Source organism: Pterocles gutturalis, unplaced genomic scaffold (assembly GCF_000699245.1).
Source record: "Pterocles gutturalis isolate BGI_N339 unplaced genomic scaffold, ASM69924v1 scaffold11573, whole genome shotgun sequence".
NCBI classification, from domain to species: domain Eukaryota; kingdom Metazoa; phylum Chordata; class Aves; order Pterocliformes; family Pteroclidae; genus Pterocles; species Pterocles gutturalis.
The window spans coordinates 13,713-24,677 of NW_010123398.1; the positions used below are offsets into that span (position 1 = coordinate 13,713).

Here is a 10,965-nt window from a genome sequence, read left to right on the forward strand (position 1 = left end):
CCACACCAGTGTCACCACAGTAGACACAGAGCCACTCTGCTGCCAGCTCTCTGCCAGAAATTATAATCTCAGGGCAGCAAAAGGCAACCCACGCTGCATCTTCCCTCATCCGTTTGACACACGGTATCGTGCTCAAACCCATCTTCACTCACAGCTGCAGCAAAGAGCTCATGCCCTGAGAGGTGGAGGTGGGGGGACACGTTTCCTTCTCTGTCACCGCTCTGGGATGCGGTTGATTCCCTGCAGGGGATGGGCAAAACAGAAATGTAAGCCACAGTAGCAAGATTTTCTGGAGCTCATTTCTCAAAGCCCCAGTTAAAGGCTGACACTGGGTATAGCAGTTTAAATGCCCATATTTCAATCCTCAGAAATATGCCTGGCACCTAACACTCCCCACACAGATGAATGAGTCCCTTCACACCTCTGTGGGTGCTACAGTAATTCTCTTGCTGCACTGAAAAAAAATGGAAAAGCAGCACAGAAAGAACTGAGGCTCCACGCAACAGCTAGGAAGGAGAAAAGGCATTTTTTCTTCTCTAAATTAAAAGCTGAAGTTGTACAAAGCAGCAAAGCACAGCCAAAATAACTATGGAAATATTGCTGTGGATTTCTCAAGACCCCTGAATTTAGGCTGTCCTTGGTGACACACGCGGGGACGGATAGAGCTTGCATTTCAACTGAAAAGCAGGAAGAAACAAGTTATCGATGGGGTTTTGTTTGGTTGGGGTTTTTGTCAGCTGTATGTATTGGTCAAGGTATCCAGGCTGTACAGTAAGCTAACTGACAGGATAAACAACAGACTTCCATTACAGGTTCAGACTTTTAACCCTTCAGAGTAGTGTCTTTTATTTGTTTATTTTTAAAGCAGTTAAACATTAAAAATCACCTTCTCCCCACCTGGAGCCAAATAAAAATAAAACAAACCAAAGTTGGTTTTACATTTAAAAAAACCCCAAACAACCTCAAATAAGTTTATTTTTTTTATATTCCTGTCATAGCTTCCTCTACTCTCACCTTCCCCAAGTAACTAACCCAACCGTAGTTTATCATCATTTGTGATACTTCTAATACACTATTTAATAACTAATTAAAAACCTTACCACTGAGCTATTGCTTTAAAACCAAGGGAAATTTATCATGTTGGAAACATTATTCTATATGGTAGCTTTCAAAGCCTTTCCAGAATTGTCCTGGCTAATTTTTCTCATTATCAAGGACATCTGGGATCTTCCCTTTAAGGAAAAAAAAAATTACCATAAGTGTTTCTCTATGAGGCAGTACTCAGCATCTTCCCTGAGCTAGGTGCTCCAAAAGAACAGATAGCACCAGAAGACCAGAATAGATAGAAAAAAGATAACACCAAAAGACAGATAACAAAAGCATGCAGGGTGAAAAAAAAAAAAAAGTTCTTAGAAGAATTTTCACAGCTTTGCACATGTTTTAAAAAAAGCAGCACCTAGTTAAGGCAAGGGAGAACAAACCACAGGGACCAGTCCTATGGAGTAGGGAGGGATGCCCTGAGGATCTTTTAACAGTCGCTGGCACCAGCTGGGAATGCACACTGGCTCTGGGCTGAGGTGGAGCAGGGACATGGCATCTCCCCTGCTCCCGAGCCCATCACTGTCGGCTCCCTGGGGACAAAGCTCTACCCTTCCTGCAGTAAACTGGGGACAAAGCTCTCCCTACCCAGCCCTCCGGCATGCACATGCAGGTCAGCTGGAGCCACTGCAACCACAGAGGTTCCACAACAAGCGAACTCCACACCGAAGGTGCCCTTGTTGGCAGTAAATTAAGGCTTGGGAGCAGGACATGCTGTGCTGGGATAAATCCCACCTTCCGCTCCCGTACCGCACCTATACTGCAGGGCTGTACCCGCGGTGTGGAAGAAAACCCAAGTGCATTGGATGCCCTCTCTGCAGACATTACTGGTCCCAGCTCCAGCAGGCACCTTGCACAGCCACTGTCTGCTTCTAGAAGTCTTTAAGGATTTTAAAGTCTGCAAATATCCAGAATTTTTTTTTCCAACATGGATATGAAAAAAACAAATGCAGCAACTGGGTAAGAGTGCTTGTGAGAGCTAAATACACTCAGCACAACCCGGTCGCCAAAGCTTGGGAGAGACCAGTAGAAGACGTTTGGAGAGCAGAGGGTATCTCGGGTGTAATTAACAGACACTGGGGGATATAACCCTATTTCAGATAACCTGGAGATTCAGATAATTTGGCCTCAGATAATCAAGGCCACACTGTTAATAGGAACAGTATCACAACTCCTAACGGCAATGTTCCCCACGTGCCGATGCTATACGTCCTTGCATGAAAATGCCTAGTGAAATATGAATTAGCAGTTTGATACATGCCTGTATTCTCTCTCAACCGCCAGGCTGGGCAGCAAACCCTGTTTCTGATGCACCACTTTGGCTGGCTGCTTGGGAAATAGGTTAAGGCAGAGAAGTGGATTGCAGCCCCGGATGCCTGGGGACGAGGCTGTCTCAGAGCTGATGGGCTAGGTAAGCTCTATTTTGAAAGTGGGTTAATTTAACTGCCATTCAACTACCATTAAATGATGTAGGTTAATTTTATAGTCAGATAACTATTAAGAAACCAAAACATAAGGCAGGAAATGTCTCTATGCATGCCAGTGGGGAGAGGTTTCCTCTGCACTAATGCACACCCCTCCCCTTCAGCTCAAACCTCTCATCCTTCCATTTCTGCACATCCTTCGCATCATATCTTTTTTTTTTTTTTTTTTAAACCCTTGTCATTGCAAACTATTGTCCTTCCTCCCACTCTTAAGAGCATCTATTCTCCTCTCAAAAATTCACCTCGGTATCCCGGCCTACAATTATTTTTCTCCTTTGTTTATATGGTCACACATCTCAATGTTAAAGGAGGACTAACAAATATCACAGCTCATGTTCACTAAAAAAGGTCCCATCTCCCCCACATACCTGATATTTATCGAGCTACATGGAAAACTGAGGCAGGGAACTTCACCTTGCTTACTGTGTAACATGCCATCACCACTAACACACCCAGCTTTCTTTAGGGTTATTTACTGTATTTAAAGCATCCTTGATTTTGTCAGTTTACCCTTTATAATTGGATGCTGCAGTTAAAACATACTTTATCTCTGTGCAATTTTTATTCCCACAGGATAATGATAGGCATTGTTTATTTCTTTATACTGGGGACAAAACCCATAGTTTGCTGGTTTGCCATAAAGTGAAAACTAAAAGGAAAATAAATTATCAACAACATCTTATGCCTGCAAAGGAAAAGATCCTTTGGAAAAAGCCGAAGTGACTCATCATGCCCCACACATGGCGAGGAAGGAGCAAGCACCACAGCCAGGCAGATCCCTCCCGAGATGCCTTCACAGATTGCCTCCCTCTGACTTCTCCACCTCCCTGGTCCCACTGCTCCCACCAGCAGCAAAATGAGTCCCTAACCTTCGCAGAGGAAACTGAAGAAATGCTGGCCCATTAGCACACGCTGCCCATCAAGCACTCACGGATCTCCTCTACCGCAGATGGTTTTTATCGTATTAACAGTAAGTGCACTACGCAAACCCTGAAAGCTCAGAGAAATGAACTCACTCTTAGCCACGTGGCAGTAATGAGACCACAGCACTATCGGCATGTTGCCATTTTTCCTACGCTTTATCTGACCAGAGAAATACACAATGTGACCATCCCCAGAAATCACAGCAAAACCACCTCTGAAAAACCCTCCTTGCAGTGACTTGCGCATTCAGATGGCAACGCCAGAGCCTGAACCACCTACACCGTGAGGATTTTTGACCCACAAGAGGCTCAGTGCCAGATTCCCTGCTGTCCTGCTGAGGTCTCACTATTCCTGTTAATCTCACAGGGAAACCGCCCCCCCCCCCTTTTTTTTTTTTTTTTTACAGCGTTGCAGAGCAGTTGGCAGGGAAAGGAGCTGTAAAAGAACAGATGAAACAGACAAAATCCAAACCTCATCAACCTGCTCTTTGCCAAAACTGTCACTACATTTGTCACTTTGTGCTAGGTTACACTAATTTTAAGCTTTTTACTAATTATTACTCCTAATTTAATGATAAGATTTAGTGATATAAAGGAGCCATAATGCGTATTGCTTTAAATCCAGACAGATGCTATTTTTGCTCTTACGAATCAGCAATCCAGTTTACACTCAAACAAAAGCAAAGGCACCGACATAAGGACAGGTATAGGCAAGGAGGCTAGAATCAAAGAGCAGTCAAGAAGTCACCCTTACTGTACACACTTGTGTGTCTATTAGAGAAAAGCCAACACAGCTCCTGAAACAGGAGCAAAAATCTACTTTTTTTTAATTCATCAGCAGAAAAGATCACTGAATTGCAGCCAGGCAAGCCTCTAGCGAGTGGTGAAGTTAGGTAGCTGCCACCACAGTCCAATGAGAACTTTGTTACTAGCAGACACCTCAGGTGCAGAGCACGCTGGTGTAGCTTTCACACCTCAAGCTGTTTGATGGCTAGAAATCAGAAGAAAACTTATTTCCATACAAGCAGAGTACACTTGATATGAAAGCTTCTCATGCAAAAGTAGAATCCTACAGCATCTTTTTTTTTAACAGTCGCCTTTCAAAGTCAAATAGTTTGCTTTAAACCATTGCTAACAACTCACACGCAGCTACTTGCTTTAAAGACCTGAAAGGAATTCAAGGAAGAGACCACGTGTGACCACAGCACACCTTAAAACATTAAAAAAATATACCACCACCTTCAGCTAAAAGGGGAACATGGTAGAAACTACTGGATCTTCCAAGCAAGCATCTCAGGCTTGGATTACAGCCAGGGTCCCTGCACAGGTACCAGTGGTGTGTGTGAAAACCCCTTCACACGTGTGGGGAAGCCGTCTGGCTTCTAGCATCAGTTTTTCCCCTGCAGAGCCAGAGCAACTTCAACAATTAGTGCCAGAGCCTCCCTCTAAAGCTCAGTGAGAAGAAAAGCACAGTCAAAGGCTTGGATCTGAGAAAGGAAACCACAGAAGTGCCTTTCAAAGTTAGGAATGTCATTCCACAACGAGTTAAGCAAGCCCTACACTTTATTAGCTAGGGACGGGTGATGTTCAGACAGTTTGCCGATAACCCTGCACAGACGAACCGCTCCTCCCGCTGGCACAGGGCTGTCTGATCTGCACCTGGAGGCAGGCGTCCAGCCGAGGCAGGCAGGCAAGCTCTGAGCCGGCTGGGCCAGGTAACAGCAGCGAGGGAGATAAGGCCAGAGCCGTCGCACGGGCTGGGAGAAGCGTGTTGCTGGGTCCACTGCAGGCTCTGGCACAGGCTGTGGCTGAAACCCCTGCCCTGTCCTCGCTGTGTTACTGTGGGCACTCTGTAGGTTACAGCCTGAGGCCCTGGTCGGTCTCTTGGGGAGATGCAGCTGTGTTTTCATACAAGGAACCTTTGCATTTTTAGGCAGCAGTGCCTGTATTTCTATACTCTGAAATACACCTGAAGCGCTCCTACTTTTATCTGAGCTTTTAAACAGTTCCTGGAAATTTGAGCTGTAGCCATCTCACGCAAAAATCTGCCTTTCGTCAAGTGCGTTCTCAGTAGAGCACCTGCAGAGCTGCATGACACCTGCAGAGGAGGAGGAGGAGGCAAAAAAAGATTTAAGACATTTTCTTTCAAATGTGATCTATACATTTTGATACATTAAAGGTGACCTGTAAGAATAAGATGCAATTGTTTTGTCCTCCCTCTTCATGATACTAAAAAAGAGCTTTTAAAGGTTGTGTTGCTTGGAGTTTTTGGGGAGGCGGGAAAGAAGTAACTTAATTAATTTGTAATTCACAAGTGTGAAACCATTCAGATGTCTTCTGACTTTCCTACTAGGCAACTGAGAACATCTTGGATTTTAAGTCAGAGGCTGCATCAAAGGTACCACATCACGCGTAACAGTACTCCCACAAACGGTGTTATCTGGGATCCTTCCAGCCTTGTAACAGCTATTAACATGTCTTGGGAACAACCACATTAAAAAGATCAACTTCTGTTTTCACCTCTCTGCCATCTTCATTGTCTCAAACTCCATGTTCCCGGATTTGCCTCTAAGACCATAAGCTCTGCCTTTGAAATTGCCTTTGGTCTGTCACTGTATCTTCAGTTATCCTCCCAAATCCCTCTGTGCATGAACCACACTCCTGAACAGGTCCAAGAACCTGCTACTCACTTCTAGTTAAAAACACAGTTCAGTAAGTACCCATGGCTGGGCATCTGCCAGAGCACGTGCAGCAGTTTACAGGTTAAGAAATTAGTGATTTGCTGTAGTATCTTCCTGAACTGGGATTTAAATCCTCCTGCTCCCACCAGACCCACTTGTGTCACGCTTCTAGGAAATTAGAGTGCTCAGTGCGATCCGGCAGGAAAGCCAGTGGTGATCTGCCTTACTGGGGACGCCAGAGCAAGCTCTGCATTGCTGCCGTTTGACTCTGAGCAGCCATGAAGCGAGGACTCACTTGCGGTTGCACAAGAAGATGAAACTGTGATCCTCAGGAAGTTCCTTAATTAAATCAGCTTCATTCACAAAACTTAAGTTGATTTCCAACACAAGAGTATTTCAGATCCCTCCTGCTGAGGTCAGAGAGTCGCCTGCTTTCAGGTCTAGTATTAATCCCAACACTTGCAGGCAGGGAGCTGAAGGTTTCTGCCTTTCCCTTCAGAGAAGCACACATTCCCACAAAAGAGCAATCATCAGAGCCTCCCATTTAACATCTACTGGAGTATCTGGATTGCAGAAAGTGACACAGGTGTACGTGGGGGTACAGTCCACTGCTACTCAATGAAGGATCTATTACTTCAGAAGGCAACCACATACACTCCCGCAGGGTCAGGAGAGGCAGCTGCCTCTTCCAGTAACAAATGGAGGAGCTCAAAACCCATCCTGAGTCAAAACAAGCTGAGGCAAAATAGCAGAAGACTTTTTAAGCTGCCTAATAAGGCTCATTAGGTTTCTTTTCTAGGTTTTTTCTGCAACAGTAGCAATGGATGCTTCTTCCTACGTCTGGGTGCAACATCTTGTGTACTCTTATCATGGTACATATTCGTATCACAGAAAACAGAGAAGAATTCGAGGCTGTGTTCCTTTAAGTCTGAACAACTCAATGCATCAGCCAGTCTTCCAGGAAAACCAAAAAAACTTTGTATTTCTGATAATCACAAGACTCAAAGTGTCAATTAAAAATGTTCTGGGAAAAGCTTGCAAAGTGTAATACATCCTAAAGAATAGCAGATGGGGATATGGCTCATCACTTTCAAAGGCTATTTTCATAGATTTGACAGATGTATTCAGAAATACAGAAAAAAATATAATAAATGCTAGTTTACAGCACAAGGCTTTCAAGCTATTTACACATAAAGACTTACTATTCCCAAATAAGTATAAGATGGAATCTTTAGTCAAACCAAGATTTTTATTTAAAAGAGATTTGCCCAGTAAAGCTAAACCAATGACAACACCCAGCTACCTTACCATTTTGCTTTTTAATACCAGTATTAGTATACACGGAATACAATTGTTAGTTTGCAATGTAACAGTTATTTAAGAATCTTAAAAAAAAAAAAAGCTCAAAAAATCGTGTTAGCAAATGCAAACTCTAAATTACCTACTTTTTGATAGCACAAGCTAAGAAAGGCAATTCCTCAAGACAAAAGAAACCTGGGCTAGACAGCATGCAGCGCTATAAATTTTCCTAAAGCTAGGAAGCCCCTATGCATCGCCCTCAAAATCATCCCAAGACTGAACACAAAGGTTATCAGAAATGCCTAAACTCATGTGGGTTCCATTATACACCACTTACTGCAACCTACTTTTTAGTATTTAGCATTTCGGTATCAATAATGCATAATGCTAAAAGTAGTTCAACCCAAAGTACAGTTGCGAGAAAGCAAACACGGGTCTCAAACAAGGACCAGCTGAAGCGTGGTGTCACTGCTGATCTTGCCTTGTGTCCCTGTGCAGGAGGACAGCAGGACAGTCGCTGGGGCTCTCCATACATTAACTGGGAGCTGGGCACCTGCCCCATCTGCGGAGGGAGAGCTCGCGGCCATACAGAGAATGAATGCAACACCATTGCCTACTGGTGAAAGCAAGCAGTGAAGCAACCTCCGTCAGTCTGATCCCATCTCCCCTGGTACACGACCCAGCTGCTCAAAAAGGCACACTGCTGCCCAACCCAACGCACACACCAGACTGCGCATGCCAGCCAAACCAAACCGCACAAGGCAGCGGCCAGGGTTCCCACCTAGGCTTTTATTACCACCCCTCCTACCTTGACTCATCACTAAGTGCTCAATGAACAAGCCTACATCACTCCCCCCCCTCCCTGCCCCCAGAGATTGCTCGTTCTTCACTGGATAAATTATTTACCATGAAAGAAATGAAGGTGGCCAGCAGGGGAGAGCAAATTAGAGTACGGGAGTTCATGAGACTGGGCTGCTACGAGACAGCGTTTCAGCTTTCACATGTATTCCCTACCCAGCTGCTAAAGCAGCTTTATTGCCAATCCTATTTAGGACAAGAAACAAATGGAGTACGGAGCCTCCAAAGCTCGCTCCTTCATGCAGAATTAATTTCACCTTCTATTTTCACTTCCTTCCCTGCTTCTCTCAGTTTGTGAGAGTGTGTGTTTCATAATCTCAGGTGATTAGTGTGGGCACTTAGAAAGCACACTAGAAACAACAGAATTGGAACCCCTTAAAGTTTTTCACAACAAAATTTATTAGAAGAATAGTGGTTTTGAAAAGTCTAGCATCCAGTGAAAACTACCATACACAATGTTACAGCTGGGAATGTGTTTCCAAAATGACATGGTCAAATAATACAATGGAGCCATTAAATCTTACACATGCACAACAAGAGAATTAGCGCTTTGACATACAATGCAAAAAATAAATGGACCACATGAAATAAAAATTTAAAAGTACTTATCACATACATTAAGACACAGCTTATTTAGTCCAGTCAAAAAATCAGAACTGCATTAAAAAAATTAATGTAGTGCAATCAAACAAAAAAAACCTTAATTTGTGATCATAAGTGCTCTACTACATAAAACATTGATCATAGCAAGGAACAAAAAACTCAAATCACACAGTACAAAAAAAATCTGTAAATAAATATAAACTACAGTACAAGAGAAATATTAAATTATACAATTCCGTCAAACTGTAAACAGTATATTGAAATGAGGTCCATAAGAGTAAAGGGGGGGGTTCCTGTTTATTTTTTTTCCCATGACACTTGAACTTCTAGAGGTCAGAGAGAAATGCCATTTTCCATACTCTTCAAAGACTATGGGTTACATAAATAGAAAGAGAAGACTTTTAAGATGTAAAGTGTCAAATAACAAAGCAGAGGTGTTGCTGACCCGCAACTGCCAACAGATCACAGATCAGAACAGCAGAATTTACTGCAAAGCTTTGCCTCCTCGCGAGCACAGGACAGAGGCCCGTCACTGCAGATGTTAAGGGCCAACACTTTCTGAACTAGTGCTCAGCGTTAGAGAGGAGACACCTGCTGAGGGCCTGGTCCTACCAGTTAGGTGGAAGCGATGACACCGTTACCAGCTTGGACCTCTGCTGATTATCTGACAGGTTTACATGCTTGTCATACAAACACCAACTTTGGCAGAACAATTACTAATAAACTCAAAGCACTCCGGCCCATTGGTTTCCATCACAGTGGCCAGTGCACAGAATTCTCTAAGGACATTGCATAACTAGTGTGTAGAGGTCAGACAGCCAAGGACCCGTGCTTGAGGTTAGAAGTAGTTATGGTGAGAGAAAAGAAAGAGCCACGTTAAGAAGCTGCCTCTGCCGTTTGCAGAAGCAGTTGGGAATGTATTTCATTTTTAGCTGCGCTGGCTAGTAGTGGCATTTTAAAATATATAAGTTTAAGATAACATATATACTATATATGTATATAATATAATACATATTATATAATATACATAGGAATTTCTTACAATACATACCAGGAACCCCCACGCGATCTGCTCAGTAGTAATAACTGAATATACAGAATGCCACTATAAGTGTCTGAGGCACTGTGTGCTGGAGAGTAAATATGCAGCTTTAAAATCCGTTTGGCTGAGTTATACCTGGATACCTGAACTGAGTTTTAAGTTGACATTCATCAAGGATGTGCTATCAGCACGTCAAAAGAAAAGCAAAACAAAATACAAGTCACTGCTAGGTTTAAGAAGAGTACAAGTACCTGAATTGAGTGAGGATAGTGTGTAAACTGTCCCTGAGGGTTTTTAAACAGTGTGTGTACAAGTTGGATTCCTAAGAACATTAGTTTAAACTTACATTGCGGACTGATAAAATACCACTGTCTGACAATTTAACAAGTGGAGGTTAGAAAGAGTTATGAGCAAACACTCAAAACATATTTTATACATTTTAAAGCAGCAGTAAGCTGCTGTAAGCATACATCCCATCAGTACAAGCAACACATGGGACTGAGATAAAGGTTTCTATTTGCAAAAAGCCCATCATATATCGATAAGTAAAGAATATTCACCTGCTAAATTAGAATGCACCTAGTTACAGACTAGCAATTCAAGATTAATTTTTTTAATCAAATACTTTGCTATACTTTGCTATTACATACTAAAATTCCTTAAGCTCACTAATGCTGGTATTCTAATCTATTTTTTTTAATGTTCCCCCTTCATTTAAGAAATACACCATTCAACAACTTAAACGTTAAGATCCATTTTCAGTCCTCAGATGTAAAAAGCATGTCAATGAGTTTATATTAAAAATTTACACGGTAAAAAGGCTTGAATTTCAGCCAGAGATTCTAAACACTACTCATTCCCTGAAGGCATAAGGGAGAAAGAATCCCTACCCACTTTTCTTGTGATACAGTTTTCAAACTGAACATTAAACAATGGTCCAAAATGATTTTTCAGTTTGGGAAACTTCCCTTTCCCTA

At 42.8% G+C, this 10,965-nt stretch overlaps 1 protein-coding gene across 1 annotated transcript in view; it reads right to left on the bottom strand.

Annotated features, from left to right (window-relative positions):
• LOC104465004 (uncharacterized protein C10orf12-like) overlaps positions 1–6,057 on the bottom strand; it is a 16,433-nt gene extending 10,376 nt beyond the window's left edge. The window contains exon 1 of the mRNA XM_010077893.1: positions 6,026–6,057. Coding sequence (XP_010076195.1) covers positions 6,026–6,057 — 32 coding nt within the window. The remainder of the gene's footprint in view (positions 1–6,025) is intronic.
• Positions 6,058–10,965: the final 4,908 nt, after the last annotated feature.